Here is a 17,557-nt window from a genome sequence, read left to right on the forward strand (position 1 = left end):
TTTTGCAACTCTCTAGTGTCCAGCTTAACAGAAAACAGCTGGATTCTCATCTCTGTCTTTGCAATTAGTTTTTTTTTTTTAATTTCAACTTTTATTTTAGATACAGTGAGTACATGTGTAGGTGTATTACGTGGCTAATAGTGCACCCTGGTAGTGAGCTGTAATTTGTTTTGAAGAAGTCATAAGAAGATGACCTAGCCTCACGCAAATATATAGTTGGTAAAAGGTATATTTTTAAAGCTTTCAGATGGTTGTGGGTATTCTTTATTTTTTAGTTTATTTTTATTTGTTTTTTTTGAGACGGAGTCTTGTCTGTTGCCCAGGCTGGAGTGCAGTGGCACGATCTCGGCTCACTGCAACCTCCACTTCCCAAGTTCAAGCGATTCTCCTGCCTCGGGCTCCCGAGTAGGTGGGGTTACAGGCGCATGCCACGACGCCTGGCTAATTTTTGTATTTTTAGTAGAGATGGAGTTTTGCCATGTTGACCAGGCTGGTCTTGAACTCCTGACCTCAGGTGATCCACCCGCCTCAGCCTCCCAAAGTGCTGGGATTACAGGCATGAGCCACCATACCCGGCCAGTATTCTTTAATACTACCCAACACTCCACAAGTGCTAGTTTCTTAAAATGGTTACAGTGGAATTTTGTGTTATCAATGAATTTTTTATTAGTACTCACCCATCTGTCTTGTACAATAAATGTATCATTTCCCCTTACTTGGTTTTCTAATATTATGCATTGGTTATATGGAAAATATTGGTTCACATCTCTTTTTTCTTTTTTTTTCTTTTTTTTTGAGACAGAGTCTCATTCTATCACCCAGGCTGGAGTGCAGTGGTGCAGTCTCAGCTCACTGCAACCTCCGCCTCCCAGGTTCAAGCGATTCTCCTGTCTCAACCTCCCAAGTAGCTGAGATTACAAATACATACCACCATACCCAGCTAATTTTTTGTATTTTTAGTAGAGACAGGGTTTCACCATGTTGCCCAGGCTGGTCTTGAATTCCTGAGCTCAAGCAATCCGCACACCTCAGCCTCCCAAAGTGCTAGGATTACAGGTGTGAGCCACCACACCCAGCCTGGTTCACATTTCTTGACAGTGGCAAAGCTCACTTTTGTTAGTATCACCACCAATTGTATTAAAAAATCTTTAAGTATTGAGAAGCTGTTAAACTCACATAATAAGGTACAAGTTTCTCCAAATCCTGATTTTTAGTTTGAAAGCTTGAATTTTATCATTGCAACAAATAGTGTTATTTTCTTGAAGTGACAAGCTTCATTTTTTAAAAACTTTTTATTTATTTATCTTTTGAGACTGAGTCTCACTCTGTTGCCCAGGCTGGAGTGCACTGGTGCCATCTTCGCTCACTGTAACCTCTGCCTTCCGGGTTCAAGTGATTCTCCTGCCTCAGCCTCCTGAGTAGCCAGGACTGCGGGCGCCTGTCACCATGCTTGGCTAATTTTTGTATTAGTAGAGATGGGGTTTCACCCTGTTGGCCAGGCTGGTCTCGAACTCCTGACCTCAAGTGATCCACCCGCCTCAGCCTCCCAAGGTGCTAGGATTATAGGCATGAGCCACCACACCTGGCCACTTTTTTCATTTTTGAGAATGACAGTTGTACTTTCAAGTAAAAATGATATTCTGTGAAAAAAAAATGGCTTGTTTAGCTCACAATTAAATCACAAGTGCTTTTCCTTAACACAACTCTACCTCGGTATGCAGAATTACTTTATGTGAACTTTCTGCTTACTCCAGAATAGTGAAAAGAAAGGTCAAGATTTAATAATACCATTAATTTTTACTGCTTCAGCAAGGATATTCATGAGTGAAGCAGGTGTTTTTCTTAAACTGCAAGAGGCAGTAAAGAGTAGTGTAACTACTAGTATAATTTGGTAGCACTGCCTTGATTCATGCTGACAAGCCAGCAGTTTACCCACTTTTGCTGTTATACACTCATTACAAATGTCATACAGTCAAAAAGCAAGCAATATCTTAGTATTCTTTTTTTAAAATTATTTTTATTTCTAAATTTTCAATCAGCTTTCTCAGGTTGAATAAGTATTCTTAAAAGAACAGTTTTGACCTCAAGGACCTCTTGGAAAAGGATCTAGAGGGTCTCCAGAAGTCCACAGACCACACTTGGAGAACCACTGGTTTTATTAAATGAGCACAATGTATTAGTTTTATAAACTTGTAAAGATTATCAAAGACTTGTCTCTTTTAAAATAAAAAGACAATAAGGTTTTTAACTCATCAAACTACTTAAACAAATACATGTCAAGAATGTAATACAGAGAACTAGAGAGGAAAAGCCTGGGAAATCTGAATTTCATTCACAGTCATTAAAGTTCTAAAGAGTTTATTGCCCACCACTACTGCTGTGTAAAATGTTCTCGAGTTCCAATGAGGGGTTAGAAGAGTGAAAATATACTTTATTACCATTGCCTGTTAGGGAGGTCCAATACTTAAAGGCAATTCTGAATCGTCATTGTAGAAAAGACCTCACAGTACAGAACCTCATATGCTGAGTAAAAAGAGGTCAGGAAATCCTCTGAAGGCTGGCATCCAGGAGAAGAATTTGTACAACTCTTTGCTTTGGTGAAGCAAACACCAAAGCAAACAGGAGGCATCTCCCGCCACCCCCAGCAGACATTTTACTCAGATATTAACAATTCCTGAATTAACTTCTTCAATGCATATTCTTATTTTATAGAGATGCAAATAGATCCCTGGATATTTTTGATGAGAGATCACATCCACTTACAGTAAGTGTCACTTTTTTTGAGGTAGTATTTTTCTCTCATAGAGTTGTGTTTATTTCATGCTGATATTTATAAATAGTCCTAACAAATATACATGATCTCTATGAAGATAATTAGAGAACAATTTCAATTTAAATCAATTAAAATGGTGTAAACATTTAAAAATTCACTTCCTCAGGTATATGATAGCCGCTCATGGCTAATGACTATTGTCTTGGACAGTGAAGCCTTTGAGCCTTATGGTTACAGGAAACTAAAGATATTTTTTCAGGCCGGGCACGGTGGCTCACGCCTGTAATCTCAGCACTTTGGGAGGCCAAGGCAGGCGGATCACGAGGTCAGGAGATCAAGACCATCCTGGCTAACACAGTGAAACCCCGTCTCTACTAAAAATACAAAAAATTAGCCGGGCACGGTGGCAGGCGCCTGTAGTCCCAGCTACTCGGGAGGCTGAGGCAGGAGAATGGCGTGAACCTGGAAGGCGGAGCTTGCAGTGAGCCAAGATCGCTCCACTGCACTCCAGCCTGGGCGACAGTGAGACTCCATCTCAAAAAAAAAAATTTTTCAAAGTGTATTTGAGAGAATCCTGACATATGATTAGTAAGACTTTCGAGCCTACAAGTAGTTTACATTTTGATAGAATTCTGTGGATAGAAAGTGGAAAGGAACATAAAAATTTTCTGAGTTGTGCCTGTATTTTTCCTTAATGATAAATGGTGATGAGTATTGAATCATTATATTTTAAGATCCAATTGTTTATATTTTAAAAACTAAAAGTCATATCACTCAACCAGAATTATTTTAAGGGGTACATGGGCTCAAACGTCAACACTGCTGGTCTTAGGAGTACGTAGGCCAGCTGGGCATGGTGGCTCACACCTGTAATCCCAGCTCTTTGGGAGGCCGAGGTGGGCAGATCATGAGGTCAGGAGTTTGAGACCAGCCTGGCCAGCATGGTGAAACCCTGCCTCTGTTAAAAATACAAAAAATTAGCCGGACATGGTGGTGCACGCCTGTAATCCCAGCTACTCAGGAGGCTGAGGCAGGAGAATCACTTGAACCTGGGAGGCGGAGGTTGCAGTGAGCCGAGATTGTGCCACTGCATTCCAGCCTGGGCGACAGAGCAAGACTGGGTCTCAAAAAAAAAAAAAAAAAGTACTTAGGCCGGGCGTGGTGTCTCACGCATGTAATCCCAGCACTTTGGGAGGCCAAGGCAGGTGGATTGCCTGAGGTCAGGAGTTTGAGACCAGCCTGACCAACATGTTGAAACCCTGTCTCTACTAAAAATACAAAAACTAGCCAGGCTTGGTGGCGGGTGCCTGTAATCCTAGCTACTCAGGAGGCTGAGGCAGGAGAATCGCTTAAACCCGGGGGGTAGAGGTTGCAGTGAGCCAAGATCATGCCATTGCACTCCAGCCTGGGCAGTAAGAGTGAAACTCAGTCTCAAAAAAAAAAAAAAAAAAAAAACTTAAAATTTTTTTCTTCAGTGGATACTAACATTGCATCTTTTCTTCTTTCAGCGAGAAAAAGTTCCAGAGGAATACTTTAAGCATGATCCTGAGCACAAATTTATTTACAGATTTGTTCGTACTCTTTTTAGTGCTGCACAGCTAACAGCTGAATGTGCAATAGTAACTTTGGTAAGATATTTCTCATTTATAAAGTGTCTTTAGAAATTAGTCTTGTACACAGGGTATGGTCCTATTTTTCAAATAAAAATAGGTTCCTGAAATTATCATCAGAACTTTAAGAGAAACCTATGAAAGGAACATAAATACGTACATTCGCGTTTAATCATCATTATGGTTGAACATGTTTCCATTGCTTTTCTCATCACAGAACAGTTGCTACAAAAGGCAGCCAGGGAGATTTCTGGTTTCTCCCCCTACCCATCAATGCACATGTACACATTCAGTGTGTACACATACAAGGCATGGTGGCAGGGCTGGGGGTGATGGGGAGCGGTAACAAAACCATGTGGTTCAGAGCCAGATACTGATTCCAGTGTAGGTCTAAGCCAAGTCCCAGGCTCTATTCCCCAGGTATTTCCGATGTGTATTGTGATTGAGAACTATTGCCCTAAATTCTTTGTTCCTTGGATGATGGGTTTTAATCATCTCTGCCTACCTCTTGTGCCTGCTCGTGATGTTGCCCAGCAATGTGGTACCAGTAATACTTGGACAAAGGCTTTGCTGATTAGCTTACTAAGCTATAGCTGTGTCCTTAACTTTCTGTCCTCCATACAGAATTCCTATGGTAAGATTTTATCATTGAATAATAAATCCCATTCAAGTGGTTAGGATTGTTTTACTCCTCCCCACAGCAAACCTATAGAGGAAGGTCAACTGCATGGCCTGGAGGGAAAGAATACTTAGGTCAGTACCTACTCCTTTAGCATCCAATTGGAATTTAGGAGAGAAGGCTTCTGTGCACTTGAATAGAAGCCCCTCAGTGGGTACTGGATCAGACTTAGGCCTTTTCATGGAGCTGTAAGCCATTTGGAACACTTAGCACATACTGTAGAGAAGCAGGAGTGGTGCTTCCAGATGTAGAGAGACAGGTGATACAAGAGAGAAAGCTGTATAGGAAGAGGGGAGTTCATTTTAGATGGTTTAAGCTCTATGTGCCTGTGAGGTAGCAGTGACAGTGTCCAATAATCATTTGAATGTACTGGACTGGAGCATGAATCTGAGCTTAGAGGTAAGGAATGAAGAGTTACAGTAGCTGTTCAAATACAGAGAAAGGTTGCAGAATGAAAGTGGAGAAGCTAGGCATGGTAGTGCACACCTGTAGTCCCTGTTGCTGGGGAGGCTGAGGTGGGAGGATCACTTGAGTGCAGTAGTTTGAGTCCAGCTTGGGCAACATAGCAAGGCCCCCATCTCTAAAAAAAGAAAAGAAAGTGGATAGAAGATAGATCTCTAAAGACTGTTAGCATTTTTGAGGGACAAGCTCCCAGATGGAGTGGAAGGAGGAAACCCAGGAGAAGGTAATAAAAGAACAGAGATCAAGATAAGAGAGGCTATGGTCCCAGTGTTAAATGCTGCCAAGAAGTTTCTGATTCTGTAAATATTCACTGGGTGCCTACTCTATGCCACTATTCTTGTTTTTTGTTTTTGTTTTTGTTTTGTTTTGTTTTAATTTTTTAGTAGAACTAGAGTCTAGCTGTGTTGCCCAGGCTGGTCTCAGAACTGACCTCAGGCGATCCTGCCAGAGTGTTGGGATTACAGACGTGAGCTACCAAGTGCTAGAGTAGAGGAGAGGCAGATTGAACAAAGTTCTCGCCTTTATGAGCTTATGTTCTAGTGAGGAAGACATTTTTTCAGGTAGTGGTAAGTAGCAAGAAGATGAAGCAGCATAAAGGGATACAGAGTGACAGGAGGGGCTCACTATTTTAGATAGAATGATCAGGAAGAACCTCTCTAGAGGTGACATTTGAGCAGTGACCTGATCAAAGCAGGAAGGTAAAGAGTGCTGGCATTACAGGCAGCCAGACAAGTGCCAAGACTAGACAGGAACATTTTGTGTGTGTGTGTGTTCAAGGAACAAACAGCATGGTGTCCCGTGTGGTTGGAGTGAGTTGGAAAGAGTGGAGGAGGTGAGGTCACATAGGGCCTTTTGGCTTGCAGGCCACAGGAAGGTTTTTTTTGTTTTGTTTTGTTTTGTTTTTGAGACGCGGAGTCTTGCTATGTCACCCAGGCTGTAGTGCAGTGGCTCAATCTTGGCTCACTGCAACCTCCACCTCCCAGGTTCAAGCAATTCTCCCTGCCTCAGCCTCCCGAGTACCTGGGCTTACCAGTGCCCGTCACCACGCCTAATTTTTTTTTTTTTTTTTTAAGTAGAGACCGGGCTTCGCCATGTTGGTCAGGCTGGTCTTGAACTCCTGACCTCAGGTGATCCGCCTACTTCGGCGTCCCGAAGTACTGGGATTACAAGTGTGAGCCACTGCGCCTGGCCAGGAAGAAGTTTTTATTCCAGTTTGATGGGTACTTTAGGTAGATTTTGAGCAGGGGAGTGAAGTGCTCTTAAGAAGTTATGCTGATGGCTTGAAGAGAGTAGGCCTTAATTGGCAGAATAGAGGCAGAGAAGAGAGTTAAGAAGCAACGAGGGTGATACAGGTGAGCAGTGACAAATGGCAGCTCAGAATCAAAAGCGAGCAGCCTACCAGTGAAGGTGGACATAGCAGGAATTGTGCACAGTCTGGTGTGGGATAACTTGAATGTAGGTATTTGGCCTCAGCAACTAGGTGAATGGAAATGCCCTGTACAATATTAGGGAAGACTTGGGGAGTGGAGCAGTGGGATGAAGAGCTCTGGCTTGTAAGTGTGAAGACTCTGGGGACCTTGGCAAGAGGAGTCTCAGGAGAGTGACAGCAGCAAGGGACAAACAGGAGTGGGTTAAGGAGAGATGGGAGATGAGAAGCTGACACCAGGACGTGATGCTTTGAGCAAATGAGAGGACACATCCGGGGAGTTGTGGGAGGGGGATGGGAACAAAGGAAACACATTGGGGAAAATCTCTGGCAGAGAAGGAGAAAGCCTTCAAAAAGACGCAGTTGTGGGGACAGTGTTCTGCACAAGTGGGATGGGATCAACTGCACTGATGGAGTTGGCTTTAGTGGGAAGAAAAGAACTCTCACACTGACACAGGAGGGCAAGTGGTATCAGTGAGCATCAGCACATCACCAGCTTACCCGTAAAGGCAACAGGAAGTTGAGGGATTGTCTATGTTGTTTCCCTGTGGTCTAATTATTCCCATTGAGATTTGAACCCTGTTAGGATACTGAGAGTGCAGAATTTGGGGGAAAGGGAACAGAATCTCTCTTAAGAACATGTCATGTTCAATACCCATTTTTGAAAACACAGTCGAGTTTGGAGAACACTGCCAGATCTGATCTGCCTATCTGATAACCTTCAGACAGTAAATAAGCTCTGTTAAAATGAACTTTTTTCAGGCTTGGCACAGTGGCTCACGCCCGTAATCCCAGCACTTTGGGAGGCTGAGGTGGGCAGATCACTTGAGGCCAGGAGTTAGAGACCAGCCTGGCCAATGTGGTGAAACCCCGTCTCTACTAAAAATACAAAAATTAGCCAGGTGTGCTGGCAGGTCCTCAGCTACTTGGGAGGCTGAGGCAGGAGAATCGCTTGAACTCAGGGGGCAGAGGTTGCAATGAGCCAAGATTGCATCACTGCACTTCAGCCTAAAAAGATTTCTTTTTGTCTTGATACAGAGTTCAAACAGCATATAGACATACTCTTCCACAGAGAACCCTTTGAGGTAACAGCAAATTACAGCTTACCTCTGAAATCTTTACTCAGCTGTTCACTTTGCTCAGTTCTTTGAAGGATGTTTGGTAGATGTAAAATAATTCATGAAATTGTCTCATAAACTGCTTGGCAGGTTTAGAGGAATACCAGGGGTCCAGAGACATCCTTTTGTCCATCTGTGTTCCTTGTGGAGGCACTGAATACGGGGAATATTTTACAGCCTAAAGATCTGTCATGCTGCTCTGCACAGCAGCCACTGGGTGGCTCTCTTGACCAGCAGTTCTTCAAGCTAGTGCCACAAAAGGGTTAGTTACTGTGAAAAGGAGAAGGTAAAAATGTGCTCAGTATTACTTGGGTTTTACATATTTGAGCATAATATAATTACGTGTAAAATTACTATCTACCATGCAGGTATGATACATTGTACCTGGTAGGCACTCATTATTTATTGAACAACTCTATTATGAGTGTGGAGGTGATAAGAGTGCCTCTCTTGATGATGCTCTTTGCTGAGATGTCCAGTCATTCCTGTGACTGGGCGGGAAATGTATATGGGCAGAATAGGCAGCAGAGATATCTGACCTACAACTGTGATTTAGTGTCTTGCTTTGGCTGAGTAAGCAAAGTCTCTGTAGAACATAAGAATAAAAGGCACTTATTTTCTGGTCAAAAACAAAAGAAATTTGTCAGTCATGAATTCTTATCAAAGCATTTCGAGGCCGGGCGCGGTGGCTTACGCCTGTAATCTCAACACTTTGGGAGGATCGGGTGGATCACCTGAGATCAGGAGTTAGAGACCAACCTGACCAAAATGGAGAAACCCCGTCTCTACTAAAAATACAAAAATTAGCTGGGCATGGCGGCGCATGCCTATAATCCCACCTAGTCGGGAGGCCGAGGCAGGAGAATCACTTGAACCTGGGAGGCGGAGGTTCTGTGAGCCGAGATCGCACCATTGCACTACAGCCTGGGCAACAAGAGTGAAACTCCGTCTCAAAAAAAAAAAAAGCTTATCAAAGCATTTAAACTGAACTAAAATCAAAGACCAGTGCTCTATTTTACAGGTTTACTTAGAAAGGCTTTTAACTTATGCTGAAATCGACATTTGTCCCACCAACTGGAAAAGGATTGTTCTGGGAGCCATTCTTCTTGCCTCCAAGGTTTGGGACGATCAGGCTGTATGGAATGTGGACTACTGCCAGATCCTCAAGGACATTACAGTTGAGGACATGTGAGTTTGTAAGGTTTTGGTGAACTTTCTAACCATTTTCCAGTATCTTATTCCTATAAAGTTAACAATTTAAGGAATATTTTTAGAGGTTACATTATGCAGATAATGGAAATAGGCATAAGACTATATCTGTCTATCTTTAGTATAACAGTTCACAATAGAGCAAGACTGTCTCAAAAAAAAAAAAACTAACTTCATATTTTCCATCATTACTTGATAGGTTTTGATGTGTAATAATCTGCTTGATAAATTGAAAAATATTTTTTGGGTGGTTTTTGGCAAAAATCTTACAAGTATACTACCAGAACAACATAGCACAGTAAATATCTTTATTTTATTTTATTTTATTTTTTGTTTTGAGACGGAGTCTTGCTCTGTTGCCTAGGCTGGAGTGCAGTGACGCAGTCTCGGCTCACTGCAAGCTCCACCTCCCAGGTTCAAGCGATTCTCCTGCCTCAGCTTCCTGAGTAGCTGGGATTACAGTGGGATTACAGGCATGCGCCACCATGCCTGGCTAATTTTTGTATTTTTAGTAGAGACGAGGTTTCACTGTGTTGGTCAGGCTGGTCTTGAACTCCTGACCTTGTGATTCGCCCGCCTCCGTCTCCCAAAGAGCTGGGATTACAGGCATGAACCACTACGCCTGGCCTCTTTATGGCTTTTAAAAAGTTATCTGCCAGTTCAAGCTCCTTTCTCTTTTTCATTCATTCATTCATTCATTTATATTTTTTCATGTGACCAGTAGGGTATAAACAGCCCTTAAAGGGCATATGTCTGGCCTTTGAAATAATTGTTTGGCCACTATTAGGTCTTAGGGCCTCTGGACTATTGAGAAGTTACGTAGCTTCAACCTGAGTCACACATTGTATATTTGCTCTTGCTAGTCTTTCCACATTTTATCTGAAGGTCTGTTTTTACAGAAGCCTTGAGATATGAAGATCCCTGTGCCCCTGACCCCTCCCCATTAGGAGTGTTTTTTGTATTTAGAAATTGGTCTCATGAGTTAGGAAGCTCCAGCGTTCCCCTCAGGCGGTCTGAGAAGCACTGCTGGGGCATCATCCAATGCTCACCACACTCGAGAGGCTCCCTGGGCACTCGGACAACCACAGCACCACTTTGGGGGCCTTGAGTTACCTATGAGAGTGTAAGGATCCTTGCTGAGTCATGGAGTTCCTCACAGATGGCACCAATATGACCCTGAAACAGCAGCTTCATCAGGGTTCCTTCCAGGCTGGCCTCATGACGGCCGTGAAGGGAAGGGCCTTGGAGCTTGGTAGGCAGGCTGAGCCAGGGAGGCATTTCCAGCAAAGGCTCTCAGGGTGCCCACCAGACAGTGAGAATGGCTTTGTGGGTGGCATTTAGAAAAATATGAAGGAGCACCTCTTGATGATGTTGAGCAGCAGAGGAAGATCAAGGTCATGACAGGCAGTGGCAAGAGTTTGTTTTTATTGCCTTTGCCCATTACTCTGTATGACTGTCATTCAGAATTACCATACCATATATTCACAACTGAAGTGAGGATACTTGTGACTAAAAAGGAACCAGTAATTGTGGTAGCTGTTGAAGTGGCTTCTGGTGAAGTTGACCACTTTACTGTTTACCGAACAGCCCTAGTGATATTGCTGGTAGCCGTTTTAGCAAAGGGTGTGACAGCAAATGAATTTGAAACAAATGGAAGTACTTTTGGAAATTGCAGAAACTAAAATGACTTTGATCACTGCTGTCATCCGTCTGCAAACTGGTTTCTTGAAGGAAGCAAAATTTATTATTATGAACTCTTAGCCCTACCATGATGGCAGCTAAAATGTTCTCAAAACCTGCAACTGAACTGACTGGTGCTCTAGTTCAAGATACAGTATCAGAGAACCTGCAGGGAAATGTGCAGGTTTCTACAGATGTAAGCTTCAGGAGCGGTGGCAGGGGCCAGCTCCAAGAAGACCAGTTCTAAATAGTGCTGTTTGTGTATGCCCAGGGAAGCACCAGGAGCTATGCTACAAACAGGCTGCTTTTGTTTATGATCTTTGGAAAGCATTTCAACAAACTGTTTAATATACATTTGTCTCATCCCCCTGCTGTTGACTATTTGTAGTGGTCTCATTTTGAGTCTAAATTGAAACAATTTTAAATTGGTGTCTATCAGGTTTTTCTTAAAAATTTTCAACAGCTACATGTCCTGTTAGAATATATTTCCCTTTAAAAGAATAAGTTAAACTGAGCAGCTGCTATTCAGACGGTTTGCTGTGCCTGTAAAGGGTATGCTATTCAGCTACCTAGCCATTTAAAAAACAACAAAAAACCTAGAAGATGCATATTCTGTAAGCATAATGCTTTTCTTCAGTGATTAAACCTCTATTAATATGTGTGTTAATCCTATGAAGTACTATATTTCTACACAGTTAAAATGTATTAGTGGAAAAAATATAAAAGGGATTGTGAAGTGCATTTATTGCTGTAGTAAATTAAGTCCTGGTTAGCTGATTATCAAAACATTATCTGATTTACATTTCTATAGGCTTATGGACATATGAACAGGAAATTAATTTTGGAAGTAGGTTCAGTTGGGTTTTTAAGCTCAGCAAATGAGAAAACCACATCTCTGCTCATATTAACTGCTCTCCATACAGGAGATCATCAAGCATTTGTTGACTTACCCAGTGGATAAAATATTAAAACTTTGAAACCAAGAAACCAAATATGTTGTTTAGGTATTTATCATTTTTATACAGTTAACTCCTTATAGGGATTACTGTGAAAGTGGTTAAGATTTTCTCTAGTTTTATGTTTATTTGCTTAAGCATTTGGCAAGGGCAGCCGTGTGGTCATGTAGCCGACTACTACTCCCAGCCCTTTCCTCTCCCACTGCATTCAGCTCACTCCTACATTCTGTTCTGACCAGGACGGTAGATACTGAGCACCTCAGGGTTTCATTCCCAACTCAGAAGAAACACTGAGTTTTTAAGTCCAGTGACCTACCATAAGTCATATCATAAAATGGGTTTAGTCTAGCCAAGACATCCATCTTTGATCTTTCTGCCTTCCAAAGTTTAAAGAGTATCCTCACCCTGTCATAGTGACAATTTCTCACCTTCATAATATTAAAGTGAGCAGAAACTTGCATTATGCCCTTTGACATAGCCTCATGCGCTGGGACAGGGGGAGGGGATTCCCTTCCCCTGTAATGTAGCTTGCTTATTTATTTATTTGAGATGAATCGTTGTTGCCTCAAGAGTTTTTCCCCCTCAGAGATAATAGCAGTGGCTCTTGATGGATCCATTTGTTGCCGTGGTGATATGCCTACTCCTTTTGTTGGTGCTTCTCTACTTCAATAAGCCCCTTCCTGTTATCAGCCTGGTGAAAATGTCTGCAAGTTCTTCAGAGCTAATAAACAGCATACATCATTCCTTTCATCTGATCACTATAGTGGGGCCTTGTGAGTGAGCGTGAAGTATGAATTGTACAGCTGCACTAATGGAACTCTGAAGAATGAGGCCCGAGTCAGCAGCACAAGTGCATCAGAGGCCGTAACCTTCAACCTTCATCCCAGTTCCAGAGTGCTGGGATGCAGAAGGGACCACAAGTAACTGTACCTTGTGTGAACATTAGTATGTTAATACAACTGGGTAGCCTATATTTTAAAATAGAGTTTAGAGCCATTCTAGTCTCTTAGAATGATATTTTTGAAGATAGCCCAGTTGACTGACATTGTCCTGTGCTGGTGCTGTTGTGTTCTTCCTCCTCCAGGAATGAAATGGAAAGGCATTTTCTGGAGCTTCTTCAGTTTAATATTAATGTTCCTGCCAGTGTTTATGCCAAATACTACTTTGACCTTCGCTCCTTAGCAGATGACAACAACCTGAATTTTCTATTTGCTCCTCTTAGCAAAGAAAGAGCACAGAACCTAGAGGTAAGGCTATGAAGTCACTAAGTGAGGTTTTCCATCAGCCACCAAAGCCAACATCTGTGACTAAATCATATTAAGTAGTGATTAGGAAAATGGAAAGCTTTAAAATTAACTAACACTGAAGAGCTTATTAGCCCTTTGGCATCAGATTTCCTGTGTCTTTTATGGTTTATACAAGGATGAACATTATTTAAAAATTATACATATTAACTCTTCTGTGACCATAATTCAGAATATTTTAAATCAAATTTAATCTGTTGTTAATGAGGTTTCCTTTTGAACTTCTACCCTTTCACATAACCATACATGAATAATTTTTTTAGCTGGGCACTGTGGCTCATGTCTGTAATCCCAGCACTTTGGGAGGCTGAGGTGGGCAGATCACTTGAGGTCAGGAGTTCAAGACCAGCCTGGCGAACATGGTGAAACCCTGTCCCTACTAAAAATACACACACAGGCCGGGCGTGGTGGCTTACGCCTGTAAGCCCAGCACTTTGGGAGGCCGAGGAGGGCAGATCACCTGAGGTTGGGAGTTCAAGACCAGCCTGACCAACATGGAGAAACCCCGTCTCTACTAAAAATACAAAATTAGCCGGCCGTGGTGGCGCATGTCTGTAATCCCAGCTACTCGGGAGGCTGAGGCAGGAGAATCGCTTGAACCCGGGAGGCAGAGGTTGTGGTGAGCTGAAATCGTGCCATTGTACTCCAGCTGCATCCTATATAGTGAAGGGTATAGGTCTCTTGGTTTTGAGAGCGAAACTCCGTCTCAAAAAAAAAAAAAAGTACACACACACAAAAATACAGGCATGGGGGTGCATGCCTGTAATCCCAGCTACTTGGGAGGCTGAGGCATGAGCATCGCTTGAACCTGGGAGGCGGAGGTTGCAGTGAGCCAAGATTGCACCGCTGCACTCTAGCCTAGGTGACGGAGTGAGATTGTGTCTCCAAAAAAAAAAATTTTTTCTTTGTGACTGTATTCCTAATTTTATCTACATACATAATTCACTTGCCACTCTTGACTGTCTTACTTATTCTGTTTGCAAATTCATGTCATGGTTTATGTATGACAGTGCCGTCCCATGAGTTTTTTAGACAAAGGATTAGTGGATAAGCCAAGAGACCTATACCCTTCACTATATAGGATGCAGGTGTTTCAAATGCTGGATGTAAGTGCTAGGCATGGTGGCTCACACCTGTAATTCCAGCATTTTGGGAGGCCGAGGCAGGTGGATCACTTGAGATCAGGAGTTCAAGACCAGCCTGACCAACACAGAGAAACTCAGTCTCTACTAAAAATTCAAAAATTAGCCGGGCGTGGTGGCAGACGCCCAGTTACTCAGGAGGCTGAGGCATGAGAATTGCTTGAACCCAGGAGGCGGAGGCTGCAGTGAGCCGAGATCATGCCACTGCACTCCAGCCTGGGCGATAGAGCAAGACCCTGTCTCAAAAAAAAATAATAATAATAATGTAGGAAGTACATGGGTTTTTAATAGAAATGGTAACTTTATGGGGCAAAGTAATATTTATGGCTTATGACTCTTGGTGAGTATACAGCAGAATTACAACTGAAATGGACACATATTTTAAACACTTTGTGGTACCTTGGTGGTACTTTAGAATAATATGTATTTCTAGGCTGGGCTCAGTGGCTCATGCCTGAGAGTGGCTCATGCCTCAGAGGCTCATTCCTCCCAGCACTTTGGGAGGCCGAGGCAGGCGGATCACCTGAGGTCAGGAGTTTGAGACCAGCCTGGCCAACATGGTGAAACCCTGTCTCTACTAAAAATACAAAAAATTAGCTGGGTATGGTGGCACATGCCTGTAATCCTAGCTACTTGGGAGGCTGAGGCAGGAGAATCGCTTGAACCTGGGAGATAGAGGTTGCAGTGAGCTGAGATCACTCCAGCCTGGGCAACAAGAGCGAAACTCTGCCTCAAAAAAAAAAAAAAGAAAAAAATAATAATATGTGTTTCTACCATAATTAACATGCATGTGAAGTAACACCTTTTGGCGTGTCAGTCATCAGACCGCTCATATGTTCCAGTATAGTCCAGCACACACCTGCCTCATTAAAATGTGCTTTGAGTATATAATAGCTAATAAGGATTGGGTAGAATTTGAATAGCTGAATAAACATTTTTTTGCACAAGTGTGCGTTTGTTATATTTAAGGAATAAGTTAACAGATAACAGATGCTATTGCTGTTAGGAGCCTATCACAATACCTGTGATATCTTTGGGAATCCAGCTTTTTAATAATATAATAGATTCCCCTTTGTTCTCTGGGAATCTAACCATAGTCCTTAAAGGATATTACCTTGGTGAACTGTCAGGAAGTAGTGTCCCCAGAACCTGGCAGTGTAAAACTCAGCCAAAGTAGCTGTAACTGTGAACTATCTAAAGGAGTCCACATGTGTGGCTTTCATCAATGGTGCTTTTTCAAAGGTGGGAACCCTTTTTAAAATTGTACCTGTTTTCTATTTGATTGACTTTCCTAGGCTATTTCTAGATTGTGTGAAGACAAAGACTTGTGTAGAGCCGCTATGAGAAGGTCTTTCAGCGCTGATAACTTCATTGGTATTCAGCGCTCTAAAGCCATCCTCTCTTAAAAGGAGAAATGAGGGGTTATAACGTCATGGGACCTTCATCTACAAAGACTGGAGAAATACCACCTTTCCTGCTCAAAAACCAGCAAAATTAGTGTTTTCATCAAAAGGAAAGATCTCAAATTCAAGAGACTCATGGACAACAAGGATTATACTCCACAGGAAAGAATGGGACCTTGTCAATGCAACAAAACACTCTTCTGTCCTTTTTAATGTAAACAGAGTTACAAAAACCACTCCAAAGTGAAGGCTCCCATCCTACACACAGATATTTGCTTACTGTGTGGGCCGATAGCTGTGAACTATGTAAGGTTTTTTAAACAATAGTTTAAATTTTTAGACTTTAAAGACACTAACCATATAACTTTTGTTTCTTCCAGTTTTTCTCCCTCGCCCCGCATTTTGCTGCATATGCCTTTAAAATCAATGCAGTATTACCATTAAAACATGGGACTCTAACTAAAGCCACTTAGGAGCAGACTGCAGCATTGTTAGGTACTGAAGGGTTCTTCCTCCCTACTGTTACCATTGAAGCTGCTAGTCATTGGCAATCATTTTAAACCAAAAAGCTGCTGGATAACATTTGTCATTCATATTCTTTGCAAGCATTACTTTAGCATTTTAGCATGTTTGGGGTCATAAACAGAGGAAGTATCAGTTATTGATATCTACTTCTTTTGGAGTCCATGTTGCATTTCTTGTGAACTATAAATGGTGCTTCTCATTTTCTGATAATTTTTCTCTTGCTAAATAAATGTATTAAAAGATATTTTCATAATGCCAACCAACATGGTGGTTCAGTGACGATGAAAAAAGTGAAGCAGTTTTAAGCTTTAATATAGTTTGGGCCCTCCAAGGCACTGCAGCATGAGTATAAATGCTATAAACCTTTAAAAAACATGATTTGAAAGTTTTTTGTTTTGTTTTGTTTGTTTTTAAAGAGATGGGGGGGTCTTACTGCGTTGTCCAGGCTGGAGTGCAGTGGCTTTTCACAGGTGCAATCATTGTGCACTCACTGCAGCCTAGAACTTCCTGGTCTCAAGCCATCCTCTAGCCTCAGCCACACAAGTAGCTGGGACTACAAGTGCAACTGGCACCTGTCTCCTGAATATTAAGCTTTTAATTTTTTGTTCCGGTCACTCTTGATAGCAGACATTGACTGAAACAAAAAATTAAAAGCTTTATGTTCAAAATTTGCGAAATGAAGCTGGGTGTGGTGGTGCACGCCTATAGTCCCAGCTACTTGGGAGGCTGAGGCTGGAGGATTGCTTGAGGTCAAGTATTGGAGGCTGCAGTGTACCATGATGGTGCCTATAGGAATAGCTACTACACTCCAACCTGGACAACGCTATCAAGACCCCATCTCTTAGAAAAATGCAAAATTAAATGCAAAAGAAATGGGCTGGGCATAGTGATTCATGCCTGTAATCTCAGTACCCTGGGAGGCTGAGGTGGAAGGACTGCTTGAGTGCAGGAGTTCAAGACCAGTCTAGGCAACATAGTGAGACCCTGTCTGTAAAAAAATAATAAAAATAGTTGGATATGGTGGCATGTGTCTGTAGTCCCAGCCACTCTGGAGGCTAAGGTGTGAGGATCAGTAGAGCCCAGGAGGTCAAGGCTGCAGTGGGCCATGATCATGTCACTGCTCTCCAACCTGGGCGACATCCAGACCCTGTCTCAAAGAAAAAAGCAGAAGAAAAATGTTCAGACAAGGTTTTGTAAAGGTTTGTAGCATTTATATTTCTACAGGTATCATAGCTTAAAATTACACTGAACTTTTGGAATACCTTGTATC

General features: G+C 42.3%; 1 protein-coding gene across 8 annotated transcripts in view; it reads left to right on the plus strand.

Annotated features, from left to right (window-relative positions):
* The window catches only part of CCNYL1 (cyclin Y like 1), a 44,719-nt gene extending 28,173 nt beyond the window's left edge, over positions 1 to 16,546 (plus strand). For 4 of the 8 annotated variants that reach the window (XM_063790698.1, XM_009444120.4, XM_063790697.1 and 1 more), the window contains 5 exons: positions 2,713 to 2,764; positions 4,282 to 4,401; positions 9,090 to 9,256; positions 12,998 to 13,160; positions 15,655 to 16,546. In XM_063790698.1, coding sequence (XP_063646768.1) covers positions 2,713 to 2,764; positions 4,282 to 4,401; positions 9,090 to 9,256; positions 12,998 to 13,160; positions 15,655 to 15,765 — 613 coding nt within the window. In that variant the 3' untranslated portion in view covers positions 15,766 to 16,546. The remainder of the gene's footprint in view (positions 1 to 2,712; positions 2,765 to 4,281; positions 4,402 to 9,089; positions 9,257 to 12,997; positions 13,161 to 15,654) is intronic. The other 4 variants (XM_003309445.6, XM_009444121.4, XM_063790701.1 and 1 more) reach the window with 2 other exon arrangements.
* Positions 16,547 to 17,557: the final 1,011 nt, after the last annotated feature.

The sequence above is a fragment of the Pan troglodytes genome, chromosome 13, assembly GCF_028858775.2.
Source record: "Pan troglodytes isolate AG18354 chromosome 13, NHGRI_mPanTro3-v2.0_pri, whole genome shotgun sequence".
NCBI classification, from domain to species: Eukaryota; Metazoa; Chordata; class Mammalia; order Primates; family Hominidae; genus Pan; species Pan troglodytes.